At 37.8% G+C, this 23,129-nt stretch overlaps 1 protein-coding gene across 6 annotated transcripts in view; it reads left to right on the top strand.

Moving 5' to 3' along the window:
* The window catches only part of NOVA1 (NOVA alternative splicing regulator 1), a 221,099-nt gene that overhangs the window by 194,954 nt on the left and 3,016 nt on the right, over positions 1-23,129 (top strand). For all 6 annotated transcript variants that reach the window (XM_048852672.2, XM_048852671.2, XM_048852677.2 and 3 more), the window contains one exon: positions 23,075-23,129. This exon is cut by the window's right edge and continues 3,016 nt beyond it. In XM_048852672.2, the coding sequence (XP_048708629.1) occupies positions 23,075-23,129 (55 nt within the window). The remainder of the gene's footprint in view (positions 1-23,074) is intronic.

Genomic DNA, 23,129 nt, shown 5'->3' with positions numbered 1-23,129 from the left:
ACCAGTATTCGATTGATAACTGGCAGCTAATGGGTTTGCTCTTGTCAGCTGCCTAACTCGGCAGATAACTGTTATCTTGTAACTGGTTTGTAACACTGAAGTTTTCTTTGTTGATAGTAACTCTTAGCTGTGCTGGGTCACCTAATTTAGCCAGTCCTCTTGCTTCCCAGCTCTCCCTGCAGTAGGTTTACATAGCTTCAGCTGCTGATAATAGCAGTCCTTTCATCCAGGTGCTATATCCTTGACTGAGACACTGTTGAATGACTAACCAAATTTTCCCAGAATGCAGTGACACATCCGTGGGTAAGTATCATGATAAGCTCAGATGCACAGACCTGTTTGACACATTGGTTAGACTAGTGTTGTGACTTGGGCAAATGAGAGTGCCTAAAATAGTTACAAAAACATGGATATCTTTGTAGGTTGGACTAGCCCTTAGTGTTCAACAGAAATAAGGTAGTTTTATGGATTGTTAATTCGTTTCTGCATAATGTGACCTCTCCGTTTCAATTTAATAAGAAGGTGGAGTTCTCTGTCTGAAGACAGAGTGCTGATTGTGCACTCTGGACATAAGGGTAATCATTAGTACTTGTGGTATATTATCTGGAAAGAACTAAGGAAATCCATTTTTCTGGGCTACTATTCATTCTGTGGTAGGAGTCCAGGGTAGGTGCCAAATTTCTATGGTTACCTTGGTTTACTGGATTGAAACTAGCATTTGGGAGTTCTGTTTGGATGATGGGCCTCAATGTCTTTGTCTGCGACCAATTCCTGAGTAGAGTTAAAGCTATGTGCTATGAACTGCATTTGCTTTTCATCTGTTTCTTTGTGTAAGTCAAGTGTTTTGTATTATAAATCCTTGTTGGTTTAGAACCTCCACATCTCCCTATAATTTTGCAGTGGCTGAGATCAAGTGATGCACTTTTGCTGACCATACTTGTGTACTCCTATGGATTGGAAACAGCATATTTCAGATGCCATAGAATTTGGTGCATAAAAAATAGTTGAAAATAAATACATCCCAGCAGTTGCTGTTTGGTGTAATGATTTTTTTACCTTCTCAATTATATTTCTCCCTCTCGGATGTGCCAGTCAAATGACTCTGAGATTGATTATGCTATTGATATGTAGGTAGGTAGTGCTTAGTATTTGTGTCACTTGTCTTTATTTTATTTTTTCACTTTCTCTCTGTGTCATTCCTCTCTACTTGGGTGTTGTGGAAACTTCAGCTGGGAAATTCCTGAGACACAGGGCATAACATAGTCTCAGTGCTAAATTTTTAGGCACTATTTGCCTATCACTTACCTGACATAGTAAGTTTCAGATTGGTGTATCAGACTTAGAGATATCATTTCCAGTTTAAGTTGTCAGTTGTACAAGATTTAAACAAACAACTCCTGTTGACTTTAATGAAAGGTCTGTGGTCTAACTCCATGCAACTCTGAAAATTTAGGATGTGACTAAATCAAAGTCAGGGATCTTTAATGTGGGCCAGATCTGGTCCATCGTGTGTACTGGCACAAAGGAGTAGAGGTGCTTAAGACATCCATCCCCTTACCCCATTGTACTTCTTCAATATACCACAGCTTCTTGTGCTCAAAGGGAAGCAGGGTCAGCGGAACTGCTACTTTCCTCACTCTTGCAGGTGGGCAGGGGTTGGGGAGTGGGCAGAGCCATGACTACACCCTCTCAATGTGCCCAGTAGCATAGCTGTGCCAGAGCATTGTATAGCATCAGGTAAGCTGCAACAGGTATAGACACATCACAGTTGACTCCTTCTCCAGAGTAGTAAGGAGACAAAGAGGCAATTGTGACTCAGGGAATCACTATCTCCATCCCAGGCTGCTTCCAGGGACAATGAACCAATGCACTGCACCTTAGAGCAGGCACTATCCCAAACTGATCGTCTGCCCTGTGTTGATGACCAGTTTGGGATATTGCCTGCAGTAACGTGCAATGTGTGGGTTCATTGCCCCTGGAAGCAGCTCTGAGGAGGAGAAAGAGGAAGGTGGTTGACTCCCTGCACTGTGGGGAGTAAGAGGATGGTTTTCTGCCTACACTAGTGATGAGCCCTTTTTTCCTGTAGCATGGTAATCGTGGACTCTGAGTCAGCCCCTGTTAATATCCGTTATGCTACTGTCCAAAAAAAAAAAAAAAGTGAACTCACATTTTATTCAGAAACTATAAGCATCATTTTTTCTATTCTTGTGCATGTGGTTAGTTTCACTGTTACTTTTTCTGACAGTAAATTAGAATTCCTGTAGGTAATAACAGTCAAGGAATTACTGACCAGCAGGAATATTGTAACCTTAGCCACTTAGTAATGACCTTAGAAATGCCCAGGGGCCAAGAGCAATATTGCTGTTATAACCTGCTTGGGTTTATATTCTGTCCTAAATTGAAAGTTTTATGCTTTTCCTATTGTGCCAAGATTCCTTCAGCATACCTTCCAGATAATTGGTCACAGTAATGCTCCAGTTGTACTGGGTATTTCTAGAGAATGAATGCACAGAACAACAGCCAGTCATATTTTCTCTTTTATTAAGGACATGCTATTTTTATGGTCAGAAAGATCTGTGAAAACTGACATCTTAATGTTTTGAATTTATTTTTCTATCAATTACTTCATATCAAATTTGTCATAATTATAAATTAAAAGAAGCAATTTCTCAGCATACTTTTTTTATCTACCTAGATTGTAAATTTTTCAGGATAGGGGCTTTAATTATATGTTTTTACAGTGTGTAGCACAGTGAGGCTAGGGCCTTTAGGTGCTACTTCAAGACTAATGATAATGTAAATCAATCTGTCATTTCTGCCTCCTACATCATCACTACTGTGTTGAGAGGAGAATAAAATCTTGCTTTAAAAAAAAGCACGTAGCAGGTAACGTGCTGTTTCAGATGCATATGATATGTAGATGCTTCTATTGCAGGGTTACAATTCTAACCAAAACCACTCTTGAATAGATGGCAAATAAAAATGTAATTCTGTAAGTAACTTGCTCACAACATAGTCCAAACTCCCCCCTGTTCTTAGTTCTGGTTTTATTAACACAGAAATTAACTATAAGAAAACTAAGTACGTTCAAACTTTCTCCCCACTTTTAGCTGCTCCTAGTGTTCTTTCTTCCAGGCTTCTCAGTCAAAAGCTCTTTCTAGAGTGCCACCCTACTTCTCTTACATTCAGTTGGGCTATTGAGCCACTGTTGTGAGTCACCAGAACCCCCTTTACGTTCCTGAGAAGGATCAACACATGCTAACATGGTGAATTGTTTTTTAAGGTGATAGTAATGCGTGTAGTTCAGGATGCCTAACACTTGTCAGTATGAGACATTGTTTTCAGTTGTTTATATTTTATCAAACTTTAACCATTTGGGATGAAATTTTTCAGTCCATGTGTCTTCCTCAGGCAGCCATTTTGAAAATGGATAATTCTTCATGAGTTTCTGTGAAGATTTTATTCCTCATTCACTGCTGACACACAAACTTTCAGTTATGAAGAATAACACAGTCGCCCTTGATCCTATTTTAAGAAATGATCTTAAAATGGTGAAGAAATTATCCTTTAGTTATGGGTGGTCTGTCGGTGTGAAACTTCATATAGCGTTAGTTTTTATGCCTTTTGAATTTTTATGTCTTTTTTTGTTTGGTTTCATACAATAATTTTCAATAGGAAGTAGTCTCTGAAATTCATCTGTGGCAGACTCACCACTTTTTGACAATTTACATATATATTTTTAGAAATTATATATCTACGCAAAAATTAGTAGAGGAATGAATTTTAAGTTGTTGAATTCCAGACATCACTTACTATTAAAAGCTGTTATAGAAAAACAAACAAAAACTACATAATTCAAAGACATACAAATAAACACTGAAATTTCACACTGAAAGGCCACCTACAAGTAAAGAATAAGAATAATGTCTTCACCATTTTTAGAACAGTTCTTAAAATAGTAATTTATACCCCCTTTTAAGAACATTTCCTTCACTGTGAAGTCACAAGCAGTACCTCCATAATATTGTATGCTATTGACGTCTGGTACTAAGTTTGTTACATTTCCTTTGTGGATCATTTTGTTATTGCTCTCTCCATAAACTGTCATTGTTTTAGAACTACAGGTAATTTTATTGTGGTGTAAATGACATTTGATTAACTTTAGCAATGTAGGGCAATGGAAAGCAAACTTGCCTTGTGCAAAAAGATAAAGAGAAGTAAATGCAGTTGAATAGCAATATTTGTTTATGAACTTTACTCTGTAAGTTGTAGTCATATTCACATGTTCCACTTTTTAAAAAATAATGGCCAAGGTAAATAAATGGCCAATCTTGTTGCTTAGGGGTCTTATTGGTCTCTTCCATTAATTCATTTTTTTCAAAGACTAGAAGTCCTCACCCACTCTTCAGGAAATTCCATACATCAGCAGCAGATGACAGGGTACTACAGAGGTTTGGATAGTAGGATAGTGTAGCTTGTAGTGTTTCTGCACTATAGAACACACATTGTAGGGCTATGTCCTGTAAATATTCGGCAAGTTATGTATGTAAAAATAATCAACTTACCTTGGAAGGTCATCTTCCTCTAATTGCCTATTGTAGACCTGAAGCAGAGCATGTTGGTACCATCAGTTGTATTCAAGTGTGATTCTTCTCGGAAAAGTGACACTCAAAATGGTATGATGAGGTTTCATGTTTCTCACTGATTCCATGTTGAATTTGCTCAATTTACAATTAAAAAGGTATTGGTTCATTTTCTAAGTGGCAACCTGTAAACTGAACCTGAGCTGTGAGAGTCATGTTGGTCTCACTCTTTTTCACACATCTTCATCAGTAATAAAAATGCTGAATGCCAAATTATGCACTCATTCCAATCTGGAATATATTATTGGGATGGGGGCTGTAGGGGAAAAGTATATTTTAAATTTATAATTTCTCAAAAATTCTGAAAATTTCCACTTTAGCAATTTCCATTGCATTGTAAGAGCTTAGTTCACATTTCTAATGTAATATGTCACAGGTGGCCAAACTGGCTCATGAGCCACAGGCTCTTTTACCATTGAAGTGCGGCTCACGAAGCCCCCCATGTACCCCCAAGCTCCACCTACGAGATGGCGGGGAGCTGGGGACCTCCGCTTTGCAGCACGGTGGTGGGGTAGGGACTTCTGCCCAGGGGGGGTGGGGGGAGTCTTCATAGGAGTGGGGCCGAAGCCCCAAGCCCTGGCAGGTGCCTTCCACGGGGCTGAAGCCTCGAGTCCCAGCAGGTGCGCCTTGGCTCTTGGCCTTCTGAAGATTATTGTATGCAGCTTGCAGGGTCAGTAAGTTTGGCCACCCCTGTAATATGTTGTTCTATTTTCGTGCTCCTACAACTTTTCTTATAGTTATTTATTGTTCACTTACCAAGTGCATAAATGTAATAAGAGTAATTCAAACCATTTTATTTTCTTAATCGTAATTGTAATAATTTGGGATATTAAATTAACATATGCCCTCTACCAGTGAGATGCTGAAATGCAGTCTCCCATTTAAGGTCCTTTTAAAGTGTTATTGCTTTGTGGAGTAGATTAATGATGAAATTAAACTGTGATTAATGTCGTGGGAAAGATTCTAGTGAAGCAGAACAGAATTCCTTACAGATCTTCTACAGACCAGTGCTTATTTGCAATTAAATGATGCAGAAGAAGAAACCATGTCGGAAGATAAGCAGGTCATTGAGGAATTATTGATCATGTTATGTGCAAGAATATCTAGTTGAATGAGCTTCACAAAAAATGCATATATCTGCTCCAGAAGCAAAGTTACAGCTCCTTATGATAGGAATAGAAAGAAATAGTTGATAATTAGTTTTTGATTAAAGAAGTTTCTCAGTTTACATATGGTTATCTTTCATTTGTGTTTGAACTTCTTAGTGTCATTTGGCTTTAAATGAATCCCTACTTTTATTGTTCCACAGTAATCAGAGAATTCATGCCAGACATTTCAAATATATTTTCAATAGCAATTTAACAAATAATGTTAGACTTTGAATTGCTGCACAACACATATTTCTGTATATGACATTAATAGCTGTCTTTATTATATACAAGTTCTAAATAAATATTTTGTTTTAGTTTTTGGTGATAAAATAACCTATTCCTATTTTTCTAACACTGATATGGGAAAGTATGAGTGCAAGACAGTGACATACAAATTACAACTCAGATGGCAAATCTGTGTAAGATTTAGAATTCTGAATTTAAATTTGTAAGAAATCATGAACGATTTGAAGATAATTCAGTATACAGTAGAACCTCAGAGTTATGAACACCAGCGTCATGAACTGACTAATCTACCACACACCTTATTTGGAACCGGAAGTACACAATCAGGTAGCAGCAGAGACCAAAAAAAGAGGGGGAGGCGGAAGCAAATACAGTACCGTACTGTGTTAAACATAAACTACTAAACAAATAAAAGGAAAGCAGCATTTTTTTTCTGCACCGTAAAGTTTTAAAGGTGTATTAAGTCAGTGTTCAGTTGTAAACTTTTGAAAGAACAACCATAATAGTTTGTTCAGCGTTACGAACAACCTCCATTCCCAAGGTGTTCGTAAATCAGAGGTTCTACTGTATAATGCATACATATGTGATGCCTTGATGCATTAGTTTAATACGTTCTCTATATTAGATATGTTTTAGTCTCGAATTACAAATGTTGTTAGTACTGTAGATATATCTATAATCCATGTTTTATACCATTCAACACTTGTCTTTCAAATGCCAATGTAGTAGTGTAAGTATAGTACAATGTGTATCATAGGTCAGTTAAAATGTGTCAATTATTAAATAAAATATTCTTGCTCTACTATTGATTGTTCCAAAACATTCACACAGTCTTTCCTTTTGGCCACTCTGACTTTTTAGAAGTAAGAAAAGTAAAGGAGTAGTAATGAAATATAAGAAATAAATGTGTCTATGAGTCCTTGGTGGTGATAAACCATATCAATAAAGTATGAGTAGTTCACTACCAGTTTCTGAATATGTAATTTTCTTCTGGAATGTTTTGTCATTTTTATAATATTAGATTACTTCTATTTAAAATATGATCTGGTTTGCCGTGTAAGCCGTGAATAAAATACCCATTGCTGTCAATATCGAATGCCAATGTTAATATGGCTGAATGAAGTGGCACCAATACTAATGACTTTATATTGTGTGCAGGTTTGAGAATTTTCATAAACTATAAATATTTTATAATACACAGATTGAGGTCTGTCTTGCAAACAGGCAGTGTTTTACTATAAAAATTTACAATTCAGAGTTAACCTCCACCCTATGAACCTGATGCTTCATGGATGTGACATCATACTCATAAATTAGTCTTTAATTGGCGAAATTAAGCCCTTCTTTAAAATGAAACCGCCACCTGCTCTTAGATACAATTAGTCTTTATTACTTCTAATTATTTTTTTTCAATTAAAAAGAAAAAATATTATGAACAGTATTGAAATCTGCAGTCAATAAGCATTTGTAAAGAGAAAAATATTTTAAAAGCATAATTTAGAGCTGCTGGTTTCCTCACTTTTTATCAGTGCTTGGAGACAGATGTTTTTCATTTTGTGTTTTAAAATGATTGTTTTCAAAATGACGTTATCAGAGCTATGGTTCCTAAAAAACTAAGCACTAACAAGAACATCTGCATCAGAATACAAGAAAATTGAAATCCATTACAGCAGAAAAAATAGTGGTGGGGTAGTAGAAATAGAGGTCAAGACAACAGATGAAGGTAAATATATGTCTTTAAAAGGAAAAAGGAAAGGAAACCTATAGAAGCCGTGAATTCCGAAAATGAATCTGATGACTCTGCCTTTACTCTTTTGGAGTTATATTTTTAAAGTTAGATGTACATAAATAATGACACATCTGTCTTAGGTGTATAAATGCCTGTTGCATGTGTGCAAATGTATGTGTATATGAACAGTTGGTGCAAATCGCCGTTTTACCATGTGCCCATTTACACTAGCTGAGCAGCTAACCACAGGTATTTACATGCATACAGTAGCAACACTTCAATAGCTGTGCACACCTGGCTTTCATCGTTCTTGCCCACAATTCAAAAATCCTCACCATTTCTTTGTTTTTATGTTTTATTTTTACTCAGTTTCCCTTTCCTGAAATATGGCTACATAGATCCCCATTTTTGGAGGAACATATCCCCAAAAGTGTGGATCTGTGGAGACAATATATTTGGAGAATTTTTGTTCAGTGGTATGTATTTGTAATTTTCCTCACTGGGCTAGCTTTAATGGGATACACATTTCCGTTTCATGAGGCTCCTGAGGAGAATGCAGTCATCTACTCTCATTCCAGCCTACTTGTAACTGGACTTTTTACCTATCAGGGAGGTTGGCTTTTACCACTGGCCCACCTAACACTCACCAACTCTTCTGTTGCATTTTTGGGGAAGGGATATCACAACCTCTTCCGTGCCTTTGATCTTATAACCAAATAGTTACTAATTTCTGGCACTACCTCCGCCAATGTCAGGAGTTATGTTTTTCTCTCTTAGAAGCCTTTCAGTTATCACCACAGTTCCATAACCCAGTTCAGGTTGTGTTGATTCAATGAACATTTCATTGCCAGTTTACAAAAATAAAGTGAACAAAAGTAATAAAATTAAAGGTGACTGCAAATACAATCGCGCTTAAACAAATACAATGGTAAGTACTAGGTTGTCCTGTAACTTAGTTACAAAATACTGAAATATTTTCCTAGACCAATGTTCTGGTATTATTAGCTTGTTTTGTTCTCTGACCCTTGTCAGAGAGCACCATGACAGCCTCTGAGAGAAAATATTCACAGAGTGTCTCTGAGAGGAGACCCTCATCACATCAACATGTCAAAAGTCTCTGTTACCATTATGGGTTTATGTAGTCCCCTAGTCCAATCAAAGGTGGTTATTATACTTGGGAGACGTGCATTCATTAGTGAAACTACATTCCTTTTCTAATATAGATTCTGCCAGTTAACTTTTTTTTAACCTTAAGAGTTATGGATATTGAGCTATTGTTTCTTTAACTGTTCCATTCCTCTTTCATTAATGACATCTTTGAGATAGGTCTTTGTTAACACATTGTGTAGTTCCTACTAGATAAACTTCCCATTCTAACAGTTAAGCAGACGGTAAGACAATTGTCTGTTCTGTTACTGCCCCTTTGCACTGCCAGAATGATGTAAGGGATCTTAAAGCTAGCAGAGGCAGCCATTGGAAGAGATCCTCAAGATAGGGGGAGTCCTCACATGCTGTAGAACCAACAGAGTTGCTCTACACAGCCTTCGTCACAGCCAGTAACATAGGTGCATGGGGACTGTGGCCAAATTTCCGCTGCACTGCAGCTATTCTGAGCTGTGTGAATAACCCTAGGGAGATGGGGAGAGCCAGATGTAGTTCAGAATAGAAATCAGGCTGCTCTAACTTATGCACAAAAGTAGCTTACAGTCAGATTCGCATCCCGTCACTTCGTCATTCTTATACTTAGCGGAGCTTGGCAGAACAGAGAATACAATCAGAAATTCTGTATGTTGAGTATTGTATATATTATTAGACAACCTTATCGACCTAATACAAAACCATAATTGTTCATCTAGATACAGCAATTTAACTTCCTACCCTCCAGACTTGTCATATTTTTCACAATGCTCATATGAATATAATGCAATAATGAATTTGTCTTTCACCATCATTTACTCTGTGTGTGTGTGTGTGTGTGTGTGTATACAAGCACTCTGTCAAATAAGTCATATTTAACAATATTCCTTCCCTTCATTATGAGTATCACTTAAGATGAGGGGGGGACTGTTCTGTTTACTACATATGTGCTGCAAGAGTAATTTTCAGAGGCAGAGATGGAGTAACTCTAACACTGAATCAACGTAACTCTATAACAGAGAGACACTCTTGTTCCATAGAACTCTTCTTCGGAACCTTTTCATTTGTTTTATTTCATGAACATACTTATCCATTAGGTTGTTTTGGCTGTGACTTTCTAATACTTGGCTTTAGTTTAGTGCAAATAGAGTAGGGCAATATACTTGTCCTGTGTAGGGAAACATTTTTGCTGTTTTGTTTTGTTTACTTTATTTTTTTCATGCACTTTTTAGAATCATATAAGTTGTGGGATGATGATGTCCTTTTATTATTTTGTTCTTGAGTTGTTCCTTGGATGTGAATATGCCTATTTTCCCACACAAATAAGCAAGTGATAGTCATGTGTTGTGTTATGGTGGTAGTTCTTCCCTTTCCTCCAAGCTTAGAGATTATTAGAGCTATCTTCTGTGAGAGAGCAGTAATTAGGAGTTTTATTTTTCTGTCATTTTTCTGTCATTGGGAGGGAGTTAGTATCTCTTCTGAGAGAGTTAGATCTTAGTGCCTCTTTTAAATTGTTCAACTACAATCATATTAGTGTTACTTCTGAAGAAAGATGGCAGAGGCAGCCATCTTTCTTACTTAAAGAAATTAAGAATTCATGAAAGTGTTTCTATTCATTTTACTCTTTGTAAACCCTTTTTCAGAATGTGATGCCTACCTGTGACAGTATCCTTCATTCTCACATGAACTGTGTTGGTTTCAGTGTACTTATATGAGGAGGAAATAAGTTTTTGCCCATGCACAGACGAGTCGCTTCTCTGGTCAATGGTTCACAGGTTGACTGTTAATGTTACACATTTGTTGAGAACAAGGGAACACGGCTTCAGTTCTAAACTGGCAGAAAAGGTCATGGCCAGGAGTTTCAAAAAAAGGTGCCAAAAGTTAGACTGGTGAGTGCATTTTTAATGGACTGAGTACATGGTCTGGTTTTCAGAAGTGCTGAACATTCAGCAGGCTACTTGTATTTAGAGTTCTAAATATGTACCTAGAAGTCTAACTTTAGGCCCCATTTTTGAAAATCACAGCTCATGACTTTTTAAAAATAGACAAGGATACTGGCTAAAGATAGTAGGGAATCCTGGAAAAAAAGAGCCCAGTTTCAATGAGATCATCATCTACCTTCCTAATTGAGAATTCAACTGTAAACGTCAGATCCTACCATGACCTAACACCCAGATGCTGATCACTATCCCAGGGATGTAATTAAATCTTGTACAGAGAGAGACTGAGTCCTTACATGAACCACATCAGCACCAGATGAAAAGGCTGATTCTCTTTCATCCAAACCACAGCGGAGCTGAGAAGTTGCACTAGCTCCATACTACTTTTGTCACTCCAGGGAGACTGTTCTAACCCCCCATTTTATAGTAATGGCCCCAAAGTTGCAATCTTATTATGGGAAAGAAAAACTAGCCTAGCAACTACACTACAGTAAAAGAAAGTGTATAGTAGATAACAGATATGCCCAGTATAGTTAAATATTTAAATTACATTGAGGCTGTATTGCATATATTAAAGATTTGTATATACTCCAGATAAAATCAGTCTAGAGAAATAGTGGATCCGTGTGAATGAATACTAAAATAATATTTTTGTTTTCAGAATCTTTTTCTTTTCTCCATCAGCATAGTGTTTTCTTTTTCTTTTTTTAATCTTGCCCTTCTTAGAGAAAAATATGTCCCTCAGATTACCATGTCCCAAGGGGAGACCATAGCAAAACCTAAATGTACATCAAAAAGACAAAGAGATTGTCTTCCTAGCATTTCAGGGTTGAAATTTCACTGCTTTGAAAATGTTAGTTTCAGGTTGGGCTCACTAGGAGACTCTCACCAATGTCCTCTGCCTCAAAGAAATAACTGGGAAGAACAGTTGAATGATGAATTGATCAAACACTTCAAGGAGTCCAAGGAAGCTTTAACTCAATGTAGCTCTCTACAGAAGCTCTTCTGCTCCTGAGGTCAAGTATTTCAACTGAGGTAGTATTAGATAATCTGTGTGGCAACACTTGGCAGAAAAATTTGTCTTCTCTGCTAGGAAAATAAATAATGAGTATAGGAATTCTCCCTTGATTGTTACTAGAGAGACAGTTGATGAAAGAGTGCGTTCCAAAATAATTAGCATAAAAAATAACTAAAAAACGCAAATACTTCTGTATAACTGTTAGTAAATGTTGACTTTTAAATGGCAAACACTGAAATTTTCTCAAGATGGGAATGACATTTTATTCTGCTAGTTTTATGAAAGTCACTGGACTTGATCTTGAAGAATCAATGCAGTCTTCTCCATTCCTGAAGTCGATATTGCTCCTGAGTTCAGGTTATCTGAGAAAATGTATGAGCTATTTATAACTTCACATTAACTACATTTTCTTATGGTCTATTCAAGTTTGTTATCCCATGATGCTTTTTCAATTGTTTGCCATAGTTTTCTAATATAAACCTCAGGCATGATAAGAAACATTATAAAAAATATAGATAGCAATGCCAGTGAAAACCCATGGAAATTTGCAGGTAACTATTAGTGTTACTATTTTTCAGGAGATGGAAATCAATAAGCAACCTGATCACCTGGGCTGTGTCCTATGGAATTCCATAAGAATATTTTGGTTGCAATCGCTCTTACATTTCCTGTGTACTTTTAGGGAACTATACGCTGGTTAGTCTGTGTATGGGAAAGAGCCACTTCTTTCTACAATCTGCCTAGCCACAAGAAGCTCTCAGTGAGCTGTGCTCCACAGCACAGTGAAGCCAACCCCCTCCATGTTCTCCCCAACTCCTCCTCCTCCTCCACACTTTAGAGTGAATTTAAATGATTCTGTTCCATCTGGGGACCTTCACAGCCTTGGGGAGACATAGCACCGGATTTGCCCCAGGTTGTGTAGGCTTTATTATATGAATTGTATGTTTTGATTCTGCTATGTACTGTACATTATGGATATGATGAAAAATATCTTGTAAGATTAGCTGTAGCAGGTAGACCTCTACGCACTGTACTAGAGCTGTTTGTACTTGAGATATTGATCAGTGTCCACAGAGCAGGGTGGAGCTATTGAATACGAACTTAAGCCTTATTTTTGTGTCTTCATTTTATGTATTAACGTCATATCATATTTCCTAAAGGTATTTCTTTATCTTCTATGGGTCATTTTTAAATATTAAAAACAAATCGCTTGTTCATTTTTTCCTGTCCCTAATGATGATGATAATAAATGATTTGTCATAAGAAACACATTAACCCAGGAGAATTTATTATTACAGGTTTAACAACACAAGCTTTCATTACTGACTGATAAAGAGCAATAAATGAATTCTTAGTGCTGTTTTAATAAGATTTTTTATATAATATTTTAACAGAATGCTTATGTCACCATGAGTAATATCCTGGTGTTTGTAAAGAAAAATATGTTTAAATCCTTTTTAAAAGTTAGCTTTCAATACTGACAGCTTTTACTCTATGGAAGCTAACAAAAAGCTCTCGCTGAAAGCAATGTTCATTTTAGTAGGATTTAATAGGATAATTTTTAAAATATTTTGACAATAAAAATAAGATGTAGTTTGGAGTGTCATTCAAAAATGTTATTGTTTAGCCAACAGTACTGAAGGAGGAAATTTGTAATGCATTTTTAGGATGTCTTGCAGGTCGGGTGACCAGACATCCCAATAAAATCGGGACTGTCCAGATATTGAACTCTGTCCCACGTCCCGAACTATGTACGATCGGGATGCCATTTGTCCCAGTATTGTAGGGTTGCCAGGCCTCTGGTTGGTGTGGGGCTGGCAAGCTCCCTACCTACCTGGCTCCGCACAGCTCCCCAGAAGTGCACATCACCCTCTGGGTCCTAGGTGCAGGGACAGCGAGGGGGACTCTGCGTGCTGCCCCCTCCATGAGCGTTGGCTCCGCAGCTCCCATTGGCCAGGAACTGCGACCAATGGGAGCTGTGGTGGTGGCGCCTGCCGGCAAGGCAGCACACAGAGCCACCTAGCCACACCTCCGCCTAGGACCCAGAGGGAAATGTTGCCACTTCTGGGGAACTGCCTGACGTAAGCTCACCCCAAACCCCAGCCCTGAGCCCCCTCCTGCACCCAAACTCCCTCCCGGAGTCAGCACCCTGAACCCCTCCTCCCATGCCCCAACTTACTGCCCCAGCCACGAGACCTTCCCTTGCAGCCGGGGCTGGAGCCGGGTCCGTGTGACCTCACACGCAGTTTGCGGTGGGGGCCACAGCCGGTGCTGTGTGACCCCACAGCATGCACTGAGAGTCAGGGCCATGCGCCCCTGAGTTGCAGCTGCGGCTGGAGCCAGGGTTGTGCGACCCCGACCCGCGGCATGCAATGGAAGCTGGAGCCAGAGCCCTGCAGCATGTGGCGGGGGCTGGAGCTGGGACCCTGCGCCCTCCGACCCACAGCATGCAGCTGGCAGTAAGCTGGGAACCTGCGGCCCCCTGACCCATGGCATGGGTCTGAGGCTGGAGCCGGGCCGTGTGCCCTCAACTCGTGGCAGGAGTCAGGCCTCGCGGCTTGCAGGGGGAGCTGGACCCGGAGACTGGAGCCGGGCTGTGTGCACCCCCTTGCAGCTTCCTAGGGCTGTACACCCCCCTCCCCTATAGTTCCAGTGGGGGATGTGACCCTGTGGCTACCCCTCCCCCAGCATGTGTCCCAATATTTTATTCTTGTGATCTAGTCACCCTACTTGCAGGTCTTCTATACACCCAATTTCTAGTCAGCTTCAGTGAGAGTCACATGCTTTTTAACCAACTGCAGGTTTTTCATCTCAATGAAATTTAAATGTAATAATTTCTTCTTATAATTTTAAACATTCAGGTGTTTTAAAAGCATATAAACATATATTTAGCCTGTTTATCTATTAACTCTGTTTACTAGACTTAATGGTGATAAATAGACCATCTTTTATGTTTTGTTCTGTTTTTTAACATGCCGTTTTTTAATATGCATTTTGTACTTAACTTGAAAATTCCTATTGTACTTGAAGGCCTACATTTTCAGCACTGCTATGACTGCTTTAATTCTTGCTCATAGACTTTAAGGTAGGCAGGGACCATTAAGATCATCTAGTCTGATATCCTGCATAATATAGGCCATAGAATTTCACCCAGTGATGCCTGCATCAAGCCCAATAACTTCTGGTTGAACTAGAGCATATCATTTAGAAAGACTTTGTGTCGCTCTGGTGCCACAAAGCAGCCATAAAGCTAATGGATCCAGCTCTTTAAGGATTCTTTTGGGCAGTGCAGAATTAGCGCAATAGCTCTAAACCAAATTCTTTGCAACTGAACTTGTTTCAGGAAAAGGGAGCAAGGCTGTGGCATTGCTTTGAACCAGGGGTAGCTGGGCATAATTCCGGGACCAAACCAGCACCCAAAGGCCTTGAAAATGCTGGGAAATCATCAAGCTGTTTGAAATCCATCTTTGTCCTACCTTCCATTAGCTCCCAGTACAGCTCAGCCAGACCAAAGAATCTGAATCACAGTATTTCTTTAAAAAGTGTAAATAATCTTTTTGAAAATGAAATCTCACATTTATTTTGCTACTACAAATGTAAAACAGTTCCCAAAGTTTGCTAACAATATTTGTGTTTTGTAATACTGAATTTAATGAATTACACTTTAAATTAATTTTTATAGGTAAATATAAAGTACAAACAGGGTAACATATTTTGTTCATATGTAGGAGAGCTGCTAAAATAGTTTATCTATTCAGTGACATACCCAGTCTCCCTCTTGCATGCTCACTGAGGTTCCACAGCACAAGGGATTTGAATAGGACATGGGGAGACACACAGTAGGTGTGCATTCTATGATTGGCAGCGAGCCCCAAACAGTAAAAGGAGGGCAACAGGTGGCGGTACAAGGGATCTGCTACTGCACAGATCTTCCTTTCCATCTCCTGTGTGGGGGACAAATTTAATTACCTGATGTAGGCAATAGTAGCTTCCATGGAATAGGTCTGCTGCGCTTGGGGATGATGATTTCTTCCCCACTCCTCTGAGTATCATTCAATTACTAAGATATCTAATTAGACCTGGTGCTAGAAATTGGGGCTCAGAGTTAAGGTCAAATACGGATCCCATCAAAGTCAGTAGGAGTTTTGCTAATGAATTAGATAGGACTTGGATTTGGCCTTTAAAGATTTTATTTTATTTTATTTCATTGCCAGATTATTGCACAGTTTCTTTTTTTTTAAGCAATTCCAGTAATAATAATATCTTATATTTATATCAAGTCCTTCAACCAAAGCATCTCAAATTACTGGACTTTATAAACAGTAAACATTCAGTCATTTGTGAAATACAGCCATATCTGAGCGCATTGGTGGCAACAGTTTGTGCACCACTATACAACAAAATAGAGCAAGAAATAAAGAACTGAAACTGTATGGTGATTTTAGAAAGGCAGCATGAAATTATTTTGAATTCAGCCAGGTGACTGAGACTAACACCACAGCTCTTACTAAAAGTGCCATAAGATCTTTACTGACCACAGCAGTTAGGACTTCAGTTTTACATCTCTTCTGAAAGATGTTTCATCTGAATGACAGCTTAGTATGTGTGAATGATTAATTCACTACACACACTATAGGTTCTTAAACAATGTGAAAATCCAGGTTTATGTGCTCTTGTATAATTCAGTAAGTAACCAGCACATTTTTTCTTTTTTAATTATAAAAAAGTGAGACATGTAAAGGAAGCTACTCAAAGTACATGAACACTCCTCTACAAGTGTAATTTGAAACTCATGAAACATTAATACATGAAGTAGGTAACGTTGTTTTTATGTTTCACAGAAAAAAGAAAAAGGAAGAGATGTGACATTTCCTTGTATGTTATTAAAACGATGTATCATGGAGAATTCAGTTTCTTCCTCTTTTCCACTCAGAAACTTTTGATTTATGTTAATACAAGGAAGAAGGATCTAAACAGGAACTCCTCACTTAAAGTCATCCTGGTTAACATTGTTTCGTTGCTGATCAACTAGGGAACATGCTAGTTTAAAGTTGTGCAATGCTTCCTTCTGATGTCGTATGGAAGCCGCCTGCTTTGTCCACTGCTTGCAGGAAGAGCAGCCTGTTGCAGCTAGCTGGTGGGGGCTTGGAACCAGGGTGGACCGGCAGCCCCCCTATCAGCTCCCCGCTCCCCTAAGTTCCCTGCGCAGCAGCTGCTCAGCGGGCTATCACTTGCCAGCAGTTTAGCTATCTCTCCCCCCACTGCCATGTGCTGTTCCTGCCCTCTGCCTTGGAGCTGCTCGCTGAGACTCCTGCTTGCTGTGGGGGGGGGGGGGGAAGAAGAGGGAGGCTAATGTCAGGGTGTCCTCCTCCCCCATGCTCCTGCACCCCGCTTACCCCATCTTCCATAGAGCAGGGGGGACACATGGACAGAGGGAGCTGCTGCCTTAGGCTGCAGCTGCAATCTGGTCTCAGCTTGCTGATCTAATTAAGAAGGCAGAGTACTTCTGACCCCACTCTGCATACTTAAAGGGGAAATGCACATCTCTATCTCTCAAACACACACAGGGTGTGTGTCTCTGTCTCTGTCTGTCCTCCCTCCTTTCCTGTTGCCTTGTAGAGTGTGAGAGTTAACCCTTGAGTTCATCATTTAGCAGTAAGGCATTCCCTGGGAAATATCTGACCCTCTGACTCCTCCACCTCAACCAAGCTTCACAATCATCATTGCTGTGTACCAGTATTAAATTGTTCATTTAAAACTTATACTGTGTGTGTGTGTGGATATATTTTTGTCTGGTGAAAAAAATTTCCCTGGAACCTAACCCTCTCATTTACATTAAGTCTTATGGGGAAATCGGATTCACTTAACGTAGTTTCACTTAAAGTCGCATTTTTCAGGAACATAATTACAATGTTAAGTAAGGAGTTCCTGTACATAGAATTTTTGTGCTTTTTTTCATTTTACCTTGGAAAGATAGATTTGTCAATGGCTAAATACTTCCGAGAAGAGTGTGACCATATGTATAATTGAGCAGAGACAGAATTCCTATTATTTTCCTGTGAAAGAAAAGTCAGTGTTCAGGTGCTGAAAATGGGGAGAAGTGTCAGAAGTGCGATGAGCCAGACCTCTCAAATAGTCAAGGCCCAAATGTGGGACGCAGTGGGTGACAAAGACCCAAAATGAGGGACAACAAAATAATTATTCATGCAGGAAACTTAAAACACTAAGGATTCTTTCCTTTAGTATAAATAACTCTTCCCCTAACCTCAGTTCTGAGTCTTCATTTCTGATGCAAATAAATTTTCAAGAATAAAAGTAGACACCAACTTTTGTGGAAAATCAGTAACTTCGTGCTAAAATGAAAGACCTCCCTTGAGAAGTATAGGTTCAGCTGAATGGAGGATTAGCAACTGGGACTGACTGGGCCCTGAAGATCATGGGTGGGGGAGGAGCCAGCTTAGGCTGGTTGGAACAGCTTGTGACATTTGTAGATGTAAATATTGCCCTGCTGTATCTGCAACACTGTACGGTGCATGGGAACAAAGTTATATTTAGTACAAAAAGACCAGTCTAGTTTCATTGTCAAGCTGACTTAAGTACTAATAGTAAATATGGAGCATAATGAGAAAAAGTGAAATAGATCTATAAAATTCCTTTATGTTATAGTAATCTAAGATGATTGTAACACAGGAAAGACATTTTTATATGCTGTGTATCATTTTTACTGTATTGGTGTCCTTCATCAGTCAGGGGTGTGAAAAATCCAAACCCCTGATTGATGTAGTTATGGCATCCCAGAGTAGGTAGCATGCAGCCCCTTTCCACCCTGGGAGAAATCTCGTAGATCCATGGTAGCAGTGCATTCAGCGTGCAATCAGAGTAGCTAGAGTGAGTGAGCCCTATCTCTCTCTGCCAGGCTGTCTAGTAGTCCCAGGTACAGTAAGTTAGTTAAAATGAAGACAATGTGGAATTGTGATGGGGTAAGTGGGGCAGAGTCAAGATGGAGTTCTGAGTGGTTAAAATAGAACTGGTGAGCGTGGCAGACAGAGAAATTAGATAGAGGTGGAATTTGGAGATCAAAATGCAAATAGATCAGTGTGAAATAGTTTTTTTTTTTTTTAAGGGAAGAAATATGCATTTATTTTGGGGAGGAAAGAGGTGGAATTGTTTCAGGGTGGGAGGAGAGAGGTAAAATGAGAGAATAACAGATTGCAATTAGCTGAAGTGTATAAATGTCAAAGAAGGAGAAAAGGAGTACTTGTGGCACCTTAGAGACTAACAAATTTATTTGAGCATAAGCTTTCGTGAGCATCCGATGAAGTGAGCTGTAGCTCACGAAAGCTTATGCTCAAATAAATTGGTTAGTCTCTAAGGTGCCACAAGTCCTTCTTTTCTTTTTGCGGATATAGACTAACACGGCTGCTACTCTGAAAGAAGGAGAGGAATTATTAGGAGAGATTCAGGGTGTGGGTTATAACTAAAAGTAATGGGATGAAACTAAGACAAAAAACTATATTGAATAGCCGGAAAAAACATCTTGACAATTAGATGTATTAGGTTATTAAATAATCTCCATAAAGAAGTCCCATCACTTGGGACTTGAGAGGACAAAACTGAAGAAAAGAATCCCATGTCAGCAGGGAGATGAAAAGTTATTTTGTTATATTAAAACTGAATTTTGGTATAATTTGGAGTTTTCTTTAAAACTTTCATTTAGAATAGCTTTAGACAATATTAGATGTGTTTTTAAATGTGTTCATACATCCAAACAAAATTTATTCCTCACTGGGATTATAATAGTAAATCCAGTTTTTGAAGGGATCATCATTTAAAGAAGAGTTAATAATGAGAACATGTAATTCACTATTTCTAAAAGAATGTGATACTTAATAGAACGTGTTTTCTATTTCAGTAGGTAGAAAATGTATAATAATGTATAGAATCCAATAATGATCACATTTCTTCTCCAAAAATAAATGGTAATAATTTGTGTATTAAGTTTGTATTTTTAAGAATTGTTGACTATTTATCTTCAACATTTAAAAATACTTATGGTGATGTTTCTTATTGTCAATGACTATGGTGCTTTTATTGGAGAACTGAAGTTGTGGTTTTACACTAAAAAGTGACTATAAAGTTGACACCTTTTTACTCAGCAGATCTGCTCTGTGTATTTAGAGTCATATCTAGTTACTTACATGATTACATTATTATTGTTTTTTTTACTACTGACAGTCCTGCAGATCAAACATAACAATGGGAGAGTGAACTGGATTTTGCATGTGACAAGAATAGTTCAATTAAATACCTAATACAGAATACTTTTGCAACCCCACTGACTTCAAATTATGTGCTGTGTTTCATCTGTGCAACTCCACTTAAGGCCAATAGGTTACACATTTGTAACCGGGGGCAAAATTCTGCCTCCAGAGCCTTTAATGTTGGTGATGAGGCACTCTCCAAAATGAACTCCTTTTGGCTTTCAGATTCCATGCTGAGTTTGCAGGGCTGGCATGTATTTAAAAAAATGTGTAAACTGAAATTTTTATATGAAATCAGTGAGACACAATAGATATGAAGCCCCACAATGCAGTTTTAAGGTAGATCCTACCTGCCAAGTCATCTTTTAGAGTAGCAGTGAAAAAAGTACTTCGGAGGATGCCTGTAGATGGACTGAAACTCATTTTTTTTTTAAATTAAACTCATATTGAATGATTTTTAATTAACTAAAAATGTCATTGGATTAAATAGACATATATGGGGGGGGGAAAGTTATCTTGAGAGAGTTAATGTGCCTTGCTTATGAAAAATGTAAAAAAGGGACTTTACTAAACCATGTGACTTTACTTAGATATTGTGTGTGCAAATGGCAAAACACTCACAATTGAATCATGATAATAAAATGTACCCAGTCAAAATTAACTGATTAGAATTGACCGTAAGAATCTAACCTTCAAAAGTGCATAGGTAGGATCTGAGTCTGACTTCTGTATTTAAGTGAGACACCCACTGATTCCAGTGGAATTTCTGATAAGTACCAGCCCAAAAAGGTTCAAAATGAGCTTTAGTATGATGGGGTTTGTTCTTTTTTTTAAATCCTCTAAATCAGTATGTCTTTCGGTCTTCCAACTAGGCTTTTATACTGCACCCATCACCATGGTATCTCACTGACTTGCCTGCTTGGCTATAATGGCACAATGTGCCTAAAGCTGACAAGTCACAGGTACCGCAAACCCCCAAAGGAGCTTAGCATTGCATATACCATTGGGGTCAGGTAAGGTTTTTTTCAGTATGTGGCACAAAACCGTAGACCTTTAAAATATATACTAAAATAAATGCCACATTATTGAGTTGTCTTGGCTGATTTTATGTTCCCTGAGGAGCTGATAACTTTGCATTTCCGAAGACGTAAACAAAAACAGATAGGAAGGTTTCAGCTAAAATACTTAGCAATTATTTAGTATTTTTATCTCTAGATCTCACATAATTTGTATGTGAGTATTTTTATCCACATTTTATAGATGGAAAAACTGATCAATAGAGATGTTAAGTGGTTTGACCAAGTTCACACTGTATGTCAGTGACAATTTTGAATATAACCAAGGCTCCTTGATATTTAGGTCTTGGAGCACAGAACTGCACTTAGCTCATTATTAATAAATAAGAACCTTATGCTTTTATTTCTTTAATTTTACATAACGTCTTTTGGTAATGATGAAATGTAACTGAAATGTCAGAGATTAAAAACTTCAAATTAGATGCAAAACAATTCAAACATTAAAATCTGTTATTTTAGATTACTGTTTTGCTGAATTTGCATATTTTATTAAATGGAAAATATTAATCATTCTCCATTTTTTAAATGTATCATCCTTTTAAAGATTTGGCTGACACGCTCAGCATACAGAACTGAGGTGACTGGTATTTTATTAAAACCTAAAACAAATGGATGGGTAAACTAGAACAAGCTTATTTTCTAGGGAAGACATTTTATCTGAAAGTTAGCCTCTTGAAATTAGAATAATAAGATGGTAATGTCAAAACAATGAAAATCATTTTAATTTTTTTTTATATTTACATGTTTTTATTGTTGCTGATATTGAAATGACAGTTTTTAGTAAAAATAATTTCAAAACTGAAAACTATTATCCGCAACTTTCTACTACACATAACTTTCATGTATGAATGAGTGGATATCAGTATGCCAGTGTATATGGAGGTTTGTGCAGAGAAGTTGTTGTGTTAACAGAGTATTATAAGACATATGGTATACTAAAAGATCAAAAATATTTTTAAAGAAATGTATATTGCAAACAAATGTGAGAAAAATCACCTGTACGCTATGTTGAATTTTTAATTCTTTGGGCCTGATTCTCTACTCACAAAATGTGAATTGGAAGTTAATCTGCAGTTAATAACATTATACCAGTGTAAAACTTGTTTAAATGAGAGGAAAAATCTGTCCTTTTAGGGAAATGCTCCTCACTGAAAACATTTCAGCAGAGGTAATAAAACATGTAAAAATGACACATCCTATTAGTTAAACAAATTTTACCTTTCAAGTGCTCCCTTCTCTGATGGTGCTACATTTGCATAAGATGAATAACATTTTATCTTTATCATAATATATTTCTATATACTGGCGAGAGTGAAAGTTTGAGCTATTAATTTCATGTCACATTTGGAGCTAAGCACATCATCCAACCATTCCTTGCTATATTTGCTTTTGCCAAGTGCTTTTATTTTTTTATTATTATTTTATAAGTTATAAGGCAAAAGGTGATTTTAGACCAGTTGTATGAAGGAAGTTAATCTTCTACTTTAATCTGGAAGGGAAAGATACAGGATGATCATGTTCAGTTTGATACAATATTAAACATTCTTTCACCACTAGCATAGCATCTGTTTAAATCTTTTGGCCTGAACTGTGCTAAGCTAAAGGTAAAACATTCTGTGGAAGAATTATAAATACGATTTTTTATTATTCCCCTCACTATCCCTTCTGTCGTACATTTGTAACTGACATAAAGCATTACAAAATGTGGTGAGCTACACTTTTTTTTGTACTCATGAACTTTTATCTTTCTAAAAAAAAAAAAAAAGTGTTAACAAATTTGCTTCATTTTTCCTGCCTGTTATAGGGTAGCAAATTATGATCGTATTTATGCACAAAGCAGAAGTATTATTTATATATTTTTTTTTAATTACAGGTAAAGATTATAGTTCCCAACAGCACAGCAGGTCTGATAATAGGGAAGGGAGGTG

The sequence above is a fragment of the Caretta caretta genome, chromosome 6 (assembly GCF_965140235.1).
Source record: "Caretta caretta isolate rCarCar2 chromosome 6, rCarCar1.hap1, whole genome shotgun sequence".
In the NCBI taxonomy this organism is placed as follows: Eukaryota; Metazoa; Chordata; order Testudines; family Cheloniidae; genus Caretta; species Caretta caretta.
Note: the sequence above shows the minus strand (reverse complement) of the source record. Positions and strands in the feature narration are given on the sequence as shown.